We start from the raw sequence: 19,373 nt of genomic DNA on the forward strand, positions 1-19,373 counted from the left end.
TCCCTCTGTTTCTGTTTCAGAGTCTCTCTCTCTCTCTCAAGCTTCCTGTAATATCACAGCAAGGCTCGCAACAATTTCAATTGACTCAGAAAAAATTCCACTCGTTCTTCTTTCTAGCCTTTGTTGTGGTGTAAATATCATTCCCTTCTTCAAATATCACTGTAAACTTTTCTGCATTTCAGCGTCAATGGAGGATTTTGGTAAACAGTCCTTGAACTCTCTGTTACAGTCCATCCTTTGAGTTTCCAAATTCCTGTTTCTCTTGAAATTTATGTTAAGCTGGAGCTTCGTCCGTATTTGATATTCGTTGAATATTCAGCTGGGTCGCTAAATTCGTCGAAATAAAGTGTTCTCTTCGCTGTTGTTGGAGATTTAAGAAGTGGGTCGGAGGTAATATTTGTCAGATCTTCATATCTTTTTTCCTTTCTTATACTTGTGCTTTTTTGTTTCTGTTTAGTAAGTTTGAGTTGTAAATTTGAGGTACTTAGAACTCTTAATTAATTAATTAATTGATTTATTTTGTGTTTTTCATGGTTATCTAAGTGTGTGATGTGTAAATAGCAATATTTTCATGGATGTGATTGAGATCTGGTTGGTTTCATTTTGTGATTTTCTTTTCTTTTGTTTGTCTTGGTCTTGGTTGGGATGTACATAGTTGCTGTTTTTGATATTGTATTATTTGAACGATGGCCTTGCGGCTGAAGTTCGATCCACCGTTGGCGCTGGATTTGTGGAGATTTATGTATAAGAGGATTATGAGTACTTCTATCATTTGTCAAAAAAAAAAAAAAAAAGAATCGAATTATTAAAACTAAAAACATAACTGTGTAGTGTCTGAGGAGTTACATGACATAGAACATGTTTCATTGTACCAGAGATGGATAGGAAAGACATTTTCAAGGTAGAATTATGGAAAAAAAAAATTCTGTTGCATTACGCAGTCCAAATTTTCCAGAAGGAACTAATTTAGGATTTTCTTTGCTAACAATTTGCAGAGCATTAATGCTTATTAGGTTCGTTGAGGGTGGAAATCAACTGCCAAATATGTGCTTTATTGTGTGTAGAATATTGGAGAATTGTGATGAAAGTTGTTCCAACCTTTATCCACCTGAAAAATGGCTGTTTCTAATTGATGTGGTCAGATTGTTGTATTTTTAGTATTTGAATTGTTTGAGTTTATTTTTGAATTGTAAATTTTCTATATGAACCAGTTTATGCGTATGTATGTTTGTCACTACCAGACCAATGTTATACATCTTTCCCTCTGATCAGATGGTAGATAAAAGACATCATAATTTTCATGTTTTCCATACAAAGAATCCATTATGAGAAAAAAATCCAAATGAGGATTCGGCAACAGCCAAGGGCATTCCTTTTTTTTTTTTTTTTTTGGTGTTTGTATCTACGGATATATGACTTTCATTGTTGGAGAACTATACAATCTAAATGCACCATATTCTGGGTCAATGTAATTTTGTTAGTAGAAGAGAACTTGTTTTATGTAGGTAAACTCATGATGATTTGTGTTTTCATTTTGAGGGGTTTGTAGTGTGCTCATGCAAGTGGTTCAGCTTATGATTGTCAGTTGAAACCTGCCTCAATTTGTCAGAGATTTAGATATACATGCCCACACCTTGTCCTCAGTGATTCAGACAGCCTTAGCTGCAGTCGGGAATACCTGAGCTATTTGAAGAGATGTTGTCAGCCTGCATTCAGCTAGAATGAAGACTATGCAGGTTATGCTCATATAACACCTTAAAGCTTCCCTCTCTGGATTTTAGCATGCAAATCTCATTCTTATTTTTACTACTATTTTTTTCTTTTCAATGGAGTTTTTAGTTGTCAATTTTGTATGCGATCATAGGGCCATCCCCAGATTCCCCCCCTTCTCTTGTGCTCAAATCAATACTTGCACTGCTTCTCAAATCTCATATTCACTAGGTCTATCACTTTGTAGTTCATATTATGTTGCCAAATAATGTCACAATCATTTAGTGTCAAATGAGTGATGTGCGAAATTTGTAACTACAGTCAGACCTCCATGATACTTTGTTATGATGAACTATGGTGATTGAATTGGTACCACCAGTACTTCCACATTGTTGTCCCCCAGTCACCACCAGAACTCTGAAACACCATTGTAGCTTCAGCAAATTATGTCCATGTGGAGGACATGCATGCTTGGTGCTCCTTTTGCTAGTAGATGTAGTTTATTTAAATTTATATGGTATGATAACTTGATGAGTTGGATGTTAAGCATGCTGTTTTTATTAGATTTACAAATTTCTATTAATCCATGTACTTTTTACACATCCATATTATGGTAAATAAGAAATTATGGCAAACAGTTTACTGACTTGTTATCAGAAACGAAAATCAATCAACTTGGCCTTGCAAAAATCAAAGAGAGCTGCCTTTTGCTTTTCAACCTTAATAGTGGTGCATTTCTGTGCCTGATTTTCTATTAGTACTGGCATTCAAGATATCTTGTCACTAAAATGAAAGAACTTCTATGGATTCACAGAGCAAACAAGAAATACAATCCTCAACCCAGGTTTCACATGAGTCTCAAGATGACCAACCAAACAATCACACAACTGAGGCTCCTGTAACAGATTCAGCTTCAGTATCTACTTCAAGCAATGATGGCAAAAAAGTTTCACGCCAAGATATTGAACTTGTAAGACAACCCATTCCTAATATATATATATATAGTTTTTTATTTTTCATTTTTTTTATTCCGATTTTCTTGATATGGGTCACAACTGATCTCTTTCTCATCTTTGTGTTGATAAATTCTACAAAATGGCTGTTGTAGGTCCAGAATCTAATAGAGCGGTGTCTACAGTTGTATATGAATAGAGAGGAGGTGGTTAAAACCCTCTTGACTCGTGCAAGGATAGATCCTGGATTCACAACTCTTGGTAGGCAGCATGAAACCTATTTATAAGCCTTCAAGTTGCTGTTTATATGTCATAGTAATAATTTTTAATTATAATAGATATACTCAAAACAGTGAATGAAGTGGAAAAGTTGAAATAGAGATATTGCTATCACTCTTCGTAATTTTGTGTTTGAAATAAGAAAAGGAGTATTATAATTGATTTTGTTTTTCCTTAGATATTAAGCAGCACCTTAATCTGATAGTCTTATCTATTTGTTATTTATTTCATTCAGTATGGCAGAAGTTGGAAGAAGAAAATGCTGATTTTTTCAGGGCCTATTATATAAGGCTAAAGTTGAAGAAACAAATCCTCCTGTTCAATCATCTGCTTGAGCATCAGTATCATCTGACGAAGTATCCGGTAGCTCCCAAGGTTCCTTTGGCCCCTATACAGAATGGGATTCATCCCATGCCTGGTACGTTTTCAGCTTGCAATCATATGGTTGTTTTAGAGCACAAATTACCAGTATTATATCAATGCAAAAGTAAACAGTGAGGTTTTGGACTATTTCTGTATATCCACTTACTGAAGTTTCTGAGACCAACCAATTGACTGCTGGTTGATGACTATCTATTTCGGCCTTCTCAAATAAGTTCCTATTATGGTAGATACTTGTGTTAACGGTTATCCTCTACATACTATTTTTGAAAGGTTCTTTCCTTTTCAGGAAACTTTGTGGTGATAGTGCCTGTTTCTTTTTACTTCTTTTTCCTGAATATGTGGTGGATAAAAGGGGATTCCCATTGGATTTTCTTCATTTTAGTATCGAATTATGCTTCCTTAGGATTTTGGTTTAAAAAGTTTCTTTGGACTTGAAAGTGTGGGTTCTGATGATTTCATATGGAGCTTTTTCATCAATGGAAATTCAGTGTTGCAAAAGGTTCTAAGCTAGACACTTCTTATGTGCCATTCTTCAATTATTGTTGTCATTGTTATTCAATGCCACTTGTTTGCAGTGCAGTTAACAACTTACCTATGGGATACCCCGTGCTACAGCAACCTACAATTTCGGCAGCAGGTCAACCCCATCTTGATCCAATGGGCTGTGGAATATCAAGCTGTCATGTGGTTAATGGTGTCCCTGCACCCAGCAATTTTCATCCCATTCGGATGAACTCTGGGAATGAGTGAGACCTTCTTGATCTTCAAGTCATTTATCATTGACTACTTATTTTAGTAACAGAACTTATTGTAGTTTGCTATGTATTTCAATTTATTTGTATTCTTTGAAGTTCAAATCTTTTGACCAATGAACTATTAGTTTCATATGATGCAATGATCTGTTTACATCTGTAATTCATGTCACATGTTCGTATCCTTTGTTTATTTTTTCCTCTTTACATGTGTCTCAATATTGCACACAGTATGTATGGATTTTTTATTGGATAAATGAAAACTTAATCCCAGTTTTCCTTCTTTCTAAAATAAGTTGTTTTTCTTGATAGAAGTTATGCTAATGAGCTTTTGTCCTTGTAGTATGGTGATGGAGAACAGTGCTGCTGATGTGGCTCCTATTATTCCGCCAAACGGCACTATGTCATCCATGTCAGAGATGCCTGTGAGTCCTACATCAGTGGCGTCCAGTGGCCATTTCCCCTTCACTGCATCAGAAATATCAGGGATTGGAGTAGACACATCAGCACTTGATACAGCATTTACATCAGATGTGGCGAGTTCGGTAGGATTGCAACTAGCACCAGATGGTGGGGCTGGAAATTCCAGGGATTCTTTCAGATCACTTGATCAGATCCAGTGGAATTTCAGTTTATCAGATCTAACAGCAGATTTGTCGAACTTAGGAGGTAAGTTGTAGCTCATCTTTATGTCTGTAAATGGTTGCACTTACAAGTTGAACAAAATATACATTAGGAAATAAAAAAGGAACGCAATTAAGCTTCTCTTAAAAGAAAGCAGGAAATTGTACCAACTAAAATTAGAGATTCTTGAAGTAATCTGACCTCTGCATTATTCTCTTCCTTTTATGAGGAGCATAAAGTCAGTTTAATATACCTTTCTCAGCCTTTTGGCTAAGATCAAGTGTAGTATCTGTTCTTATCAGTTTAATATCACTTATCAAAAAAAAAAAATGAGGAGCATAAAGTCATTGTGGAATTGATTGATACACATTTTTGAGCATTGCTTCTTGATACTAGCTCATTAACGATATCATATCTTGTGAGTAGCATAATTACTCTTTTATTATGGCAAGAGAATCCTTCATGCATGGATGGATATACTTTTGTTTAGGTCTAAATACTGTATAGCCTGTTCTGGTTCTCTTCATGCTTTTTTTAATCCATTGCCTTCAACCCTTTGCAGATTTAGGAGCCTTGGGTAATTATCCTGGCTCTCCCTTCTTGCCATCAGACTCAGAAATTTTGCTTGATTCTCCTGAGCAAGAGGATATAGGTAATGGAAATTACATATCTTGTTTCTGATGTTCTTCTATAATGGTTGGGGTGATTAGTGATGGACAAACATGATCCATATTATCCATTTCGAAGATACATAGATGTCTAAATGACAATAGGATAGAACTTGAGCATCAGAGGTGTGCAAAAAGGTGTATTGATTCATTGCAATATCCACCGTGTGTGTGTCCATGCAAGGAAAGGAAAGTTCTTTTGTCATACTCTCAAAACATGGTTTGACCAGGCACTGGCTTGCATTTTGGTCAAGGTTGATGTACTCTGAATATTAGTAAATTCTGTATCCGAGTACATTTTATTGTTCTCTTTCAAGTTCGGTCTATGGGCAGTAACACATATCAATTGTTTAATGGGGTGTCCAAGTGTGCCCTAATGCTCCCATGATTTCTGTGATTAAAATTTGAACGTGTCATCTCCATGTTGCTTGTTGTACGCTAATTGCTTTACCTCATTTCAGTGGAGGAGTTCTTTGTTGATTCTGTCCCTGGACCACCATGCTCTCAATCAGATGAGGAGAAACCCTAAAGGTGAGGGCATCCTGTTTCACTTTAGTCTTGTTAGGATAGGATAAAGTTTGGATTAATGAATAAGAATTTGACATTCATTTACTTGCCATTCTGGGGTTTTGTTATTAACAAATTTGAACATTTGAGCATTGTAGTTAGCTAGTTTACTCTACATTAGCGTGCAAGTGGGAAGTAGTCATGCCAATACAAGTTATGATTTTCTTGTAATAACCTTTTCAGAAAACTTTTATCATCTAGAAAGTTGAGGACCATATTTATCTGTAATCTTGTATTTGGCTACATTGTTGGGATATTGCTGTTTTAAGCCACAGTTATGCTACCATTTCCCATGTTCTACCTGACATACCAACCAGGTTGGATTGAATTCTTATACTAAAAACAGATAATAACTTGCATTTAGTTATTCACTCAATTTGTTTATTATCTGTGGAATGGGCGGCTACCATGTTTGCCATTTAACATATTTCAGTTTGCTACTATGTTTGGTTTCTTCAGTATTTTCCTTCACAATTGGTATTCAGTATGGATTTGACTTGCATCCGGAGATTAAATAAATGGTGAAGATTGCAAGGCAAGACGAATGTTTGCGTCTACCATTGTCGGTGAATTCTCTCATAATCTTGCAATCTTTACTGTTTATTTGAATCATTGGGGTGGCCAATTGACCCCATGTGTTTCAGGGGTGACTTGGCCAACCATCAAAGTAGCTCAGCCACTTCAAATCACATTTAGGGTGGCTAACCACCCCTTTTTTAAAAAAAAAATTTCAAAAAATTTCAAAAAAAAAAAAAAAAAAAAGAAGCCATTTTTCCTTCTTCTAACTAGTGGTATACAATCTTTTTTTTTTTTTTTTTTTTTGTAATTTTTAAAATTTTTATTGTAAGTGACAATTGTCACACTTTGATTAGAGTTGGTGTAGCACATCAATGAATTTTGTCAACTTTTCTAAAGGTACAAACTATTTTGCGTTTTGTTCTTTTCTTATGCCAGGAGTGATTAATCACTTTAAAAAGGGAGCTATTTACCAAAACTCCAAATCACATTGACTCAAAATACATTTTTCCTTATAACAAATAAAAAGAAAATTATTTAAAACATATCACGTCAAATCAAGTGAAATAAATGAGCTAAAAAGTAGGATTACTCATTATAGATAATCTCTTCATGTGAAGTCAAATTCTTGAGTGAATGGTGCATAAGGCTGATTGGACCACTTAACTTTGCTTTTTATGAATTAAGAGTAATGGTAGGTGCTATATTTTCATCATGGAAAGGTTTTACCTTTGCAATGAGTGGAAGGGGTCCCCACACAAGTGTAAAGGAAAACCCTTTTTCATTTGAATGAAAATGTGATATTTAGCATTATTCTGAGTCATCCGTGTATGTTAGTATGTATGTAACAAGAATAAATTTTAGACAGCATAAGAAAAGGAAAATGTTTTTAACAAGGAAATTAATTGGACTTTATAAAAAACTCAACTATAAATTATAATTGTTTTTTATGTCTACACCAGAGGCGGATGAGAGATTCAATTGAAATACCTTTTCAGTCAAATCAGGAGTGCCCGAGCCATCCTTCCATATGACATGCAAAGAAAGAATCACTGCTGCAGAGTGTAGGCTGCAGCTACAATGGCCAGACAAGCAGGACATTCAGGGGGATATTTGGGTTTCATCAACCTCACCCGAACTAACCATCTATCATCTATAATCACATTTTAGAGCATTCACAATGGATGAGTTACATAGTACTTTTATTTAAAATGACTAATCATATTTGTAAAAAAACCACTCACATTGGATTAGCCATAAAAAAAAAAAAAAAATTAAAAAAAAAATGGATATTTGATTGGATTAGCCCCCCAAAAAAAAAAAAAATGCTACATGTAAGAACACTTTTCAAGGAAGTCATTTTATTTTTTATTGTTTCTCTCACCTGTTTTCTCTTTTTCTCAAAAAAAAAAAAAATTTGGTTTTTATTTTTTTATTTATTTTTTTCAAGGGATCATTATGAGAATATTCTTTCACAATTTTTAATAAAAAAATATTTCATAAATATGATTGACATTACTATGAGAATATGGTTTTCATACTTAACGTTGGCAAGTATGACATTCGGAAAATATAACTATTGAAAAATATAATTATTATAAAATACAACCGTTTCAAAAATATTGTAGTTACAAAAATGAGTATTTGAAAATAATTGTGCTAAACAAATTATCATTGAAAAAATAAAGAGTGAAATACAAATTTTATAAAAGAAATAAAGATATAATCAATAAAGAGTAAAAACATAATATTTAAATAATATAAATAAAAATATAGCTAATTTGATGTAGGAGGCCTTTAAAAATTTATTAGTTAATCTAGATAAAGTGACTTTTGAGGAGTTATTTTGCATAAAAATTTGGCTATTCCATTATGAATGCTCTTACACCTGAATTCTAACGAATCTAGCTTATTACAGCTTTACAAAACACATTAAACGCATAGCTTACAATTACACAAAACGCATCACTTCACTACACGCTGATTAGCTCAACGCAGATGTCTCCCACTTACGTCTCTAAGAAGTAACTCAATCGGCTAGGACTACGCCTAATTAAGTAGAGGTCACTAATTCGAATCCTCATCTCCCTCTTGTGTGGACATTTAAAAAAAAAAAAAATGTCTCCCACTTACAATGTCTCTCTGTCCCCCCACCGTTCAAATCTCAAGCCTCATCCTAACCGTTCATTTTCCTTCGACCCTAATTCCTTTTCTCGTGTCCACAAACTTCTCGCAGCTTCCGAACCCAACACACCCACCTCGCCGCCATACTGCTCCACCGCGTACATCGGAAGTCATAACACAACTAACCATGACCAAGCAGCAAGCTAACTGGTCTCCTTACGACAACAATGGCGGGTATTCTCTCTAGATCTATTTATACCTTGTTCAATTTTGTTTGGCACTTTTTTTTTTTGTTTTTTTTGGATGTTATAGTTTGTTGTGTATGTGCTTGTTATTTGCAGATCCTGCGTTGCAATTGCCGGAGCCGATTATTGCGTTGTTGCGGCCGATACTCGCATGTCCACTGGTTACAGTATTCTCACCCGCGATTACTCCAAAATCTGCAAACTGTACGCCCTTTGCCCCTATATATATATATTTTCATTTCTTAATGTTTTGTTAAGTTTAGGTGGTTTTGTTGTAGGGGGTTTGTTTTCAGCTTTAATATTGTATTGGTTCCCCTCATGAGTCGGATTGCATCGATTATCAATCTCGTTGAAGAACAAATTTCAAATTTTGGGTCGGCACAATATTTAGTGAAAAATCTTGCATTACAGTTTCCTTAATCATACTTGGATGTTGGGTGACAAATAATAGAAGTATGATTAATGTGATTTTCAGAGTAGGTTATATAGTATAGGAATTTTAGCAGTCAACCTGCAAGAAGAAAAGTTTGGAAAGGGAAAGTTATATACAATTCACAGAATAGGTAAGTTTGCTAGTTTTGACTTCAGCGAATATGTTACAGGGAGATTAATTCTTTGGCTTTCATGTTTTGCGAGACTCGTACTATTCTATTGCTCTGCCTAGAATTTTGGTGTGGATTTGTGGTTGATTGGTTAGTATTGAAAGAAATACCTAATGTATCGTAGCAGTACATGATAGTTTTGTCTTTACATTCAACCTCCTCGATAGCTTCTAAACGCTCTGTTGGGACAATGCTGTTAAATAAGCTTACTTGGTGTGTTTTTACTTGGTAGATCTATGTTGTTAAATGTAAGTTTGTGGGGATATATAAGTAGTGATGTGTTTTTCAATGAGTGACACATGACTGAAGTAAACTTTTCTTCTGTTTGTTGCTTAGTGACTTTGAATTAGCCCTTTGTTGTCATTTTGCTCTAATTTTGCGGACTCTTTGCACCTGATAGCATTGTTCTAATGCTTATGGAGTTGGAGAGAGGCTGTAGATCAATTGTCAGAGTTCCGATATAATTGGGTGATGTCTAACATTTTTCTTTCCCTTGACCTTGCAGAGCGGACAAATGCGTAATGGCGTCTTCTGGTTTTCAAGCTGATGTGAAAGCTTTACAAAAGCTCTTGGCTGCTAGGCACTTGGTGAGGTTTCAATATATCTAATTTTATACTGGCTGTTAATATATCTTTTGCAAGAATTACATTGGTTGAAGCATGCTAGATTGAGTGGGCTTAATCTGATTTTTGTTAGTTTCATATCTATAGATGTCTCTTTGCTTTGTCAATTAGATATGTTTGTAAGTCATTTCAAAGCATGGGCAATTTGTTTATCATTTTAATATCGCAAAACTATTATTTGTTTATAGCTTTGGCTTCTTGTTTGTTTTCGATTGTTGAATGGCTTCCTTTTGCATCTTTTTAAACTTTGTGGTTCTTTGTCTGAAGGAGAATGCAATATAATAGGATTGCTATATGGGAAGAGATGGGGGGAAATGTTTCTCTGCATGTCAGATAAGAGTTAATGCTGGAGATTTCTCCTATGACAAGCAGGGGGCACTAAAGAATAACTTAGTTTGTTGATTGTTGAAATATTTTCAAAATAAATATATATATAGATATTATTTTGTGTCTTGGGAATGTTTTAAATGGAAGGTTTTAAAGAGCATTGAATGAAAGTTATCCCACATTGGAAAGAGTGAAAATTTTGTTGGCATTTATAAGTTCCAACAAGTTTAAGCTGTTAAATGATCTATGCTAAGGTACATCCTAATACATGTTACCGTACGGTGCGAAGCACCGGACGCACACGCACACGCGCGCGCGCGCGCGTGGCGTGGGCTGTAGGGCGCTAGTGGCGCCTTGATGGCGCACTTGGCACTTAGCACGAAGCATCGGAGCTCGGAGCGATCAGATCATGACCATTCATTTTTGGACGGTCAAGATCGTTCGATCTAGAGGTTTGATCTAAACCGTAGGATGCTTCTTAAGTAGATCTAACCATCTAACGATTGAGATTAAATAATTATTTAATCTAACGGTCAGATTTAAGTGCCAATTGGATTAACAGTTTACAGCAGTTTATATTTCGAAATTCAAAACAGCAGTTTTATTTTCGAAATTCAAAAACAGCAGTTTTATCTTCGAAATTCAAAATTGCAGTTTTATTTTGAAATTCGAAATTATCTGATAATGGATAATTATCTATGACAATTCAATTCTCTTTAATACCCTTGTTTTGAATTTTAAAAATAAGCATTATCCTTTTATTTTTTGTCTCTGATTAGAATAGAAAGTCTAAGGGTATTTTCGGGTTTTAATTTCGTTTGTGCATAACGCAGTTAAAAATACAGAGGTTTCTGGGCTCCATTGTATCCTGGAGAAAAATTTGCTGTAAACCCTGTTGCATACCAATTCTGGTGGGGGCAAATATTTTCTTAAGGAAAGTGACGTTGTAACACACCTTAGGAGCATTTTCGTTTTCTGTACTTACCCCTATTTGTATAACAATCTTAAGAAAATATTTCTGCTTCAATGGCACCACAATCTCTGAAAGAACTTGCTGCTGATTTCACCAAACTCGACCGCTTTGATGGAACGTCATTCAAGAGGTGGCAGAAGAAGATGCATTTCCTCCTTGCTGGAATTAGGGTGGCTTACGTGCTAACAACTCCGAAGCCAGTAGCACGTGAGAACGAGACGATTGCTGAGACTCGAGCAAGGATGAAGTGGGAGCAGGATGACTACATCTGCAAAGGCCACATCTGCAACGCTATGGTGGATTCTCTGTTCGACATCTACCAAAGCAAATCGACTGCCAAAGATGTCTGGGATGCACTCGAGGCTAAGTATCTTTTAGAAGATGCTACAAGTAAGAAGTTTTTGGCTTCTAAATTCATGAATTATAGAATGATAGATGATAGGCCTATTGTTGAACAATTTAATGAGATTCTGCATATTTTGAGTCAATTTAATCAGCATAACATGAAGATGGATGAGGAAATTGCTGTCTCATCCATCATTGACAAACTTCCTTCTTCCTGGAAAGATCAAAAGAAAATTTTGAAACATAAAAAGGAAGAAATAACTGTTGATCAGTTAGGCCAGCACTTTCAGATTGAGGAAGAACTGAAGAAAAAAGACAATGAAGAACAAGGATTTTTGTCCTCGAAAGTGCATATGGTGGAGGAAGGATCTTCTTCTAAGAAACCCTTTCAGAAGAAAAAGCCATTTCAGAAGAAGAGGACGAATTTCCAGAACCAGAACCAGAATCGTGATAAGAAAGCGAAATTCGCTTGCTATCATTGCGGCAAACCAGGCCACTTCAAGAAGGATTGCCGTTTTCTGAAGAAGAAACAGCAAGCTTCTGACTCGAAAGAGTTTGTGGCCATGATATCCGAGATCTTCATGCTCGAAGAAGATGGTTCATGGTGGATCGACTCATGTGCTTCAAAACATGTTTGCATGGAGAGGAGTCTATTTAAAACCTTTGAAGCAGTGGAGGATGGCTGTGTTCTCTTTATGGGAAATTCCACCACTGCTGTTGTGAAAGGCAAAGGAACAGTGAATCTGGAATTCACTTCTGGGAATGTTCTTACTCTTACTGATGTGTATTATGTTCCTGATATTAGGAAGAACCTCGTGTCTGGGGGTCTTCTTAATAAATTCGGATTTAAGTGTGTCTTTGAGTCAGATCAGTTTGTGCTGACCAAAGGGGGTGTTTTTGTTGGGAAAGGGTATTTATTTCAGAACATGTTTAAACTTAATTTAGTTAATAAAGTTGTGAATTCTGCTTATATGATTGACTCTGTTTCATTGTGGCATAATAGATTAGGACATGTTAATATTAGAAAATTGCATGATATGTCTGTTTTAAATTTGATTCCTCATTCTGTAAATGATATGGTTGATAAATGTAGAATCTGTTTGAAAACAAAGATTATCAGAAAATCTTTTCCAAAAATTGAAAGATCTTCTACATTATTGCAACTTGTGCATAGTGATGTTTGTGACATGCATAGCAATCCTACAAGAAGGGGTAAAAAATATTTTGTAACCTTCATTGATGATTTTTCAAAATTCTGCTATGTTTATCTTCTTTTTTCAAAAGATGAAGTTCTGGAAAATTTTAAAGTTTACAAAACAGAAGTGGAAAATCAATGTGATGTCAGAATTAAATGCCTTAGATCTGATAGGGGAGGAGAATTTCATTTTCCTTCCTATTGTGAATCTGTAGGCATTATTCATGAAACATCCATTGCTTATACCCCACAACAAAATGGAGTTGCTGAAAGAAAAAACAGAACTTTAGTTGAAATGGTAAACGCCTTGCTTTGTAATTCTGGGCTTAATAAAAGTTTTTGGGGTGAAGCGTTATTTACAGCGTGTTATATATTAAATAGAGTGCCACAAAAGAAATCCAAGGTTACCCCATATGAATTATGGAAGAAAAGAAAACCCAATCTTAATTATTTTAAGGTGTGGGGATGTAGGGCTATTGTCAGATTACCTGAACCAAAAATCAGGAAATTAGGACAAAAAGCCATTGAATGTATTTTCTTGGGTTATGCTCAACATAGCAAGGGTTATAGGTTCTTAGTTGTTGAACCTAATAATTCTGTTGAGGTAAATACTGTTATAGAATCCAGAGATGCAGAATTTTATGAAAATAGGTTCACATCAATTCCATCTATAAATGATAAGATGGTGGAACCCATTAGAAATAACAATGAATCTGGTGAGCCAAGTGAACCTTCTGAAATAAGGAGGAGTAAAAGAATGAGAAAAGAAAAATCTTTTGGACCAGATTTTATTGTATATTTGGTTGAAGGATCTAGAGATTCATCTTGTAAACAAAAGATGATCTCACCTAATATAGATTCAGATCCTTTGACATATGAAGAGGCTATGAAGTCTCAAGATTCTGCATTTTGGAAAGAAGCGATAAATGATGAAATGGATTCTATAATGGGAAATCATACGTGGATACTAGTAGATCTACCCCCTGGTTCCATACCTATTGGTTGTAAATGGATTTTTAAAAGGAAATTAAAGGTAGATGGAACTATAGAAAAATTCAAAGCAAGGTTAGTAGCTAAAGGTTTTAAACAAAAAGAAGGTTTGGATTATTTTGATACTTATGCTCCTGTTGCTAGGATTGCTACCATTAGAACTTTGATTGCATTAGCATCCATTTATAATTTCAAAATTCATCAAATGGATGTTAAAACTGCGTTTTTAAATGGTGAGCTTGAAGAAGAGATTTATATGCACCAACCTGAGGGATTTGTTATGCCTAATCATGAACGAAAAGTTTGTAAATTAATTAAATCCCTCTATGGTCTTAAACAAGCTCCCAAACAGTGGCATGAAAAATTTGATAAAGCTGTGGTTGCAAATGGATTTAAAATCCATAATTCAGACAAGTGCGTATATAGCAAGTTTCATAAAAATCAAGGAGTCATTATATGTTTATATGTTGATGACATGTTGATTTTTGGAACTGATTTTGAAAGCATTGAAAATACTAAGAATTTCTTGTCTTCCAGCTTTGACATGAAAGACTTGGGTGTTGCTGATGTAATTCTTGGTATTAGAATTGTTAGAAATGAGAATGGATTAATTCTTAATCAATCTCATTATATTGAAAAAGTTCTTAAAAGGTTTAATCAATTTGATTGCAAACCTGTGTCTACACCTTTTGATGCTAGCATGAAATTATATCCTAATACTGGTAGAGTTGTAGATCAATTGGAATATGCTAGAGTTATTGGTTGTTTGATGTATGCAATGACATGCACTAGACCTGACATTGCATATGCAGTGGGTAAAATGAGTAGATATACTAGTAATCCTAGTCATATTCATTGGATTGCTGTACACAGGATTCTTAAATATTTAAAAAAGACCATGGATAATGGTATTTTGTACAGCGGATATCCTACAGTATTGGAAGGATATACAGATGCTAGTTGGATCACAGATAATGATGATCACAAATCAACCAGTGGGTGGATTTTCACCCTTGGTGGAGGAGCTATCTCCTGGGGTTCTAAGAAACAGACCCTTATTACAGACTCTACCATGGCGGCTGAGTTTGTGGCATTGGCTTCTTGTAGCAAAGAAGCTGAATGGTTGAGGAATTTGTTAATGGAAATTCCTGTATGGCCTAAACCTGTGTCTCCAGTGTCTTTACATTGTGATAGTCAAGCTACTCTGTCACGGGCTTATAGTCAAATCTATAATGGCAAATCAAGACATATTGGTTTACGGCATGGTTATGTAAGACAATTACTCACTGATGGAGTAATTACCATTGATTTTGTGAGATCTGTTCAAAATTTGGCAGATCCATTGACTAAAGGACTTGCAAGGGATTTGGTGTGGAAAACATCAAAAGGGATGGGATTAATACCATTAAATCACCAATAGTGGAAACTCAACTCAACACTTGAAATTTCAAGATCTTGAGTTCAATGAGCTAAAGTACACTATATGTTGTGATTGCAAGCACCACATTTTATATTAGTTTTTAAAACTAATAAAACATCCCAAGGTAAGGGTGCTTGGAACCTGTAATGTTACAATAGAGGTTGTGTTATGCACTTAATAGGCTTATAACATAGTTTTGTTGAAGTGTATTTGTTACAGGACACTTCTGATGAGCTTACCTATATGAGTGTCGGAGGTGGTGCCGCCTTCTATGAGACTAGGATTGTCTCTAGAGCGCTCATGAAACCGGGATATAGACACAAGGCCAATCCACGTGTCGGCTTAAAAGAAAATACCTAAAGAGAAGAGAAAGCATGTGTGAGGTATGTCCGGTTACTCAAATAGGATAGCTGGTTCAAAGTTTTATCTACCATGTTTTTCTGATTAGCTTTGACATACTATCACTAAGTGAAGGTTCAAGTCCTCAAGACACCTTCATTTATGCATGATTTTTCCTATTCTACTTGAGTTGTTTTGATTTTGAAAATGGTGGGGGATTGTTGAAATATTTTCAAAATAAATATATATATAGATATTATTTTGTGTCTTGGGAATGTTTTAAATGGAAGGTTTTAAAGAGCATTGAATGAAAGTTATCCCACATTGGAAAGAGTGAAAATTTTGTTGGCATTTATAAGTTCCAACAAGTTTAAGCTGTTAAATGATCTATGCTAAGGTACATCCTAATACATGTTACCGTACGGTGCGAAGCACCGGACGCACACGCACACGCGCGCGCGCGCGCGTGGCGTGGGCTGTAGGGCGCTAGTGGCGCCTTGATGGCGCACTTGGCACTTAGCACGAAGCATCGGAGCTCGGAGCGATCAGATCATGACCATTCATTTTTGGACGGTCAAGATCGTTCGATCTAGAGGTTTGATCTAAACCGTAGGATGCTTCTTAAGTAGATCTAACCATCTAACGATTGAGATTAAATAATTATTTAATCTAACGGTCAGATTTAAGTGCCAATTGGATTAACAGTTTACAGCAGTTTATATTTCGAAATTCAAAACAGCAGTTTTATTTTCGAAATTCAAAAACAGCAGTTTTATCTTCGAAATTCAAAATTGCAGTTTTATTTTGAAATTCGAAATTATCTGATAATGGATAATTATCTATGACAATTCAATTCTCTTTAATACCCTTGTTTTGAATTTTAAAAATAAGCATTATCCTTTTATTTTTTGTCTCTGATTAGAATAGAAAGTCTAAGGGTATTTTCGGGTTTTAATTTCGTTTGTGCATAACGCAGTTAAAAATACAGAGGTTTCTGGGCTCCATTGTATCCTGGAGAAAAATTTGCTGTAAACCCTGTTGCATACCAATTCTGGTGGGGGCAAATATTTTCTTAAGGAAAGTGACGTTGTAACACACCTTAGGAGCATTTTCGTTTTCTGTACTTACCCCTATTTGTATAACATTGTAGACCTTTAGTAATATAAAGTGTTATCTTTTTTATAGCAGATGGCTCATGATAAAGTCCTAGTTATACTGCTTTCTGCAAGCAGGGACAGCTGAGTCATGCATTTTGCAAACTCTATGAATAAGTTCAAACTTGTATTGCTGCATTTGTGAACCTTTTAGAGTATTATTTTAGAATGAGGAAAAGCTGAGTTTTGGTTATTGTGGTCACTCGGGTGTTATTGAATGGAGGCTCTTACCATCTACAATTGATGTAGAAAGTATAAGCCTTTGATAGCTATATCTATTGCTGAGAAAAAAATGTGCAGTGTGTAATAATTCAGAAAAGGGTTCTGGATGCTAATAACAAGATCTTTTATTGGGGTTACTTTAGATTATTTTGTGATGAGCTGCTATATACTATATAGCAATCCTTGTTTTTTGTGTAACCTATGATTTTTTTTTTTTTATTTTTTATTTTTTATTTTTTATTTTTTTTATTATTATCTTGCTCTAGGATATCTGCTTTTTAATGTCATAAATAGCTCACTAGCATTCAGTTTGATGAAACATGGACTTCTTGTGTACGTAGGGACACCTTACGCTTTTAGTAAAACTTGACTATTACTTATCAAAAAAAAAGTTTGATGAAACATGGACACTTTTCTTAATAAAAGTGCTTATGTTTTGATGTTGAGGTCTGTAAGTTGGGTTGGAATCAACGGGCTTTTGAACTTCTTATGAATAGCGTTTCCCACATTTAGATGCAAATTTTTAAGGTTTTTTTTTACTCCATCTTCCTGTATGTTTTTGTTAATTGGTATATAATTTAAGAAAAGGGGAAATGTTTTCTATTAAATTTATTTTTTGTAAAAACACATGTTGGTCCTGTATGGCCGGTTTGAAGTTTTTGATTCTCATTTCTGTTTTCATTGTTTTATTGGATATAAATTTGGAGCATGAAATTGAACTCATGCCTAATCTCACTGATATTCTTTCTTCTATACAGATCTATCAGCAACAACACAACAAGCAGATGAGCTGCCCTGCTATGGGTCAACTGCTCTCTAACACCCTCTACTATAAACGTTTCTTTCCATATTATTCCTTCAACGTTCTAGGTGGCCTTGACAGTGAAGGTAAACTACCACAAGCTTTAAATGTCATTTTCATGCCCTTTCTTTTTATTGACGTACCTTTTTTGCTTTTTTGGGCTTAATTCGAAAACTACAGGAAAGGGTTGTGTCTTCACATATGATGCTGTTGGTTCCTATGAGAGAGTTGGATATAGTTCTCAAGGTTCTGGTTCCACACTCATCATGCCCTTTCTGGATAACCAGCTGAAGTCTCCCAGCCCTCTCTTATTGCCGGCCCTGGTGCGTTGCCAACTTAAATTATGGTTTTATGTATTTTCTTCAGCATCTATATGTTACATGTGCCTGATTTTAATATGTGACCTTTAGGATGCTGTGACACCACTTTCTGAATCAGAAGCAGTTGATTTGGTTAAAACTGTTTTTGCATCTGCAACAGAGAGGGATATATACACTGTAAGTTTCTGGTTCTCTACAATTCTGCCCATCTGTGGGAGATTCTTTTATGTCTCTTTTTTAACAAGTCATGGATGTTCTACAGGGAGACAAGCTTGAAATTGTCGTCCTAAATGCTGAAGGTATTCGACGTGAATACATTGAACTCAGGAAAGACTGATTTCTGTCCAGACTTGTTTGTTGTTCTTGGCTTCAAAGCAGAATGTTGAAATTGTATGAAATGGCCTTTGATGATATTGCCATGGTGTTTATTTAGAGCACACAATCACCCTTGTCATCACCGCACAAAAGCATGATACTTTCTGACATTCATTCTTCTTGTTCACAGCTTCCAAATTCTCCTGTCTCTTTCTCTTCTTAGTATTCTTCTCATTGGAATGATTTTCATAATCAAATTCATGAACATTGCTGTCAAAACTTTCGTATAAAATAATGTAAGAATGATATAAAAGGAAAGCATACAGTAAATAAAGAGTAGCAAAATCTAGTCATCTTGCATTGACACAAGCCCAGTGATACTTTCTAACATTGCTGTCAAAATCTGCCTTCTATTAAAGTGGGACACAAGTCCAATGATAATTTTAAAAGTGACATTATTCTTGCATTAACACATGGGATTTCTATTCTCTACGTACTTTGAATGTAATGAGATTAGGTTGAGATTTTCCAAGATCTGATCTGGTCCAATAATCGAACAATATTACTTTACACAATTCTTATCGTCATAACCAGCCCAACAGCCCTATTTGACTTGTGTAAAAAATTGTTTAATCTGAATACATTTTCTTGAAAAAATGCATGCTAAGCACTACGGGAATAGTTTTTATGCTAAGCTCTCTCTCTCTCCGCCGGATTAATCACACTTGACTGCCTCCCAAATCATCTAACCAAAATACCACGTAATTTTACTTCAACCGTGATCAAAAGCCAAAGACTACTTGCATATGAGTCCATCATTCCTGAAAATATAAAAAATTTAGTGGGTAGAGGCCTATAAGTTTTTTTTTTTTTTTTTTACGTGAATTTTGGGGTGGGGTGGGGAAGCCTATACTAGCCCCATTC

At 35.2% G+C, this 19,373-nt stretch overlaps 2 protein-coding genes and 1 pseudogene across 5 annotated transcripts; all 3 read left to right on the forward strand.

Moving 5' to 3' along the window:
- Positions 1–6,313, forward strand: LOC132187155 (helicase with zinc finger protein). Of its 4 annotated transcripts, none has more exons than XM_088517810.1 (10): positions 1–200; positions 320–390; positions 1,550–1,736; positions 2,525–2,680; positions 2,819–2,924; positions 3,178–3,360; positions 3,907–4,072; positions 4,422–4,747; positions 5,265–5,354; positions 5,832–6,313. In XM_088517810.1, the coding sequence occupies exons 3-10, from the start codon at positions 1,722–1,724 to the stop codon at positions 5,897–5,899; spliced, it is 1,110 nt and encodes a 369-aa protein (XP_088373936.1). In that variant the 5' UTR covers positions 1–200; positions 320–390; positions 1,550–1,721; the 3' UTR covers positions 5,900–6,313. The 4 variants fall into 4 exon arrangements, with proteins under 4 accessions (XP_088373936.1, XP_088373937.1, XP_059457339.2 ...); XM_088517811.1 differs by having other exon boundaries at positions 1,586–1,736; XM_059601356.2 differs by having other exon boundaries at positions 1–390.
- LOC132188919 (U2 spliceosomal RNA) lies at positions 4,952–5,103 on the forward strand (annotated as a pseudogene).
- A 2,320-nt stretch (positions 6,314–8,633) lies between the features above and the next one.
- On the forward strand, positions 8,634–18,657 carry LOC132187029 (proteasome subunit beta type-1). Its single transcript, XM_059601181.2, has 7 exons — positions 8,634–8,811; positions 8,919–9,026; positions 9,930–10,011; positions 17,771–17,900; positions 17,995–18,137; positions 18,225–18,311; positions 18,397–18,657. The coding sequence occupies exons 1-7, from the start codon at positions 8,765–8,767 to the stop codon at positions 18,469–18,471; spliced, it is 672 nt and encodes a 223-aa protein (XP_059457164.2). The 5' UTR covers positions 8,634–8,764; the 3' UTR covers positions 18,472–18,657.
- Positions 18,658–19,373: the final 716 nt, after the last annotated feature.

Source organism: Corylus avellana, chromosome 6, assembly GCF_965113065.1.
Source record: "Corylus avellana chromosome 6, dhCorAvel1.hap1.2, whole genome shotgun sequence".
Classification (NCBI taxonomy): domain Eukaryota; kingdom Viridiplantae; phylum Streptophyta; class Magnoliopsida; order Fagales; family Betulaceae; genus Corylus; species Corylus avellana.

Excerpts from the sequence above, each read along its gene's own strand:
- LOC132187155 (XM_059601356.2), top strand. Across the intron at positions 4,073-4,421 it reads CGGATGAACTCTGGGAATGA|TATGGTGATGGAGAACAGTG; the intron begins GTGAGACCTTCT and ends TTGTCCTTGTAG. Across the intron at positions 5,355-5,831 it reads TCCTGAGCAAGAGGATATAG|TGGAGGAGTTCTTTGTTGAT; the intron begins GTAATGGAAATT and ends ACCTCATTTCAG.
- LOC132187029 (XM_059601181.2), top strand. The coding sequence starts at position 8,765 with ATGACCAAGCAGCAAGCTAACTGGTCTCCTTACGACAACAATGGCGG. Across the intron at positions 8,812-8,918 it reads CCTTACGACAACAATGGCGG|ATCCTGCGTTGCAATTGCCG; the intron begins GTATTCTCTCTA and ends TGTTATTTGCAG. Across the intron at positions 17,901-17,994 it reads AGGTGGCCTTGACAGTGAAG|GAAAGGGTTGTGTCTTCACA; the intron begins GTAAACTACCAC and ends CGAAAACTACAG.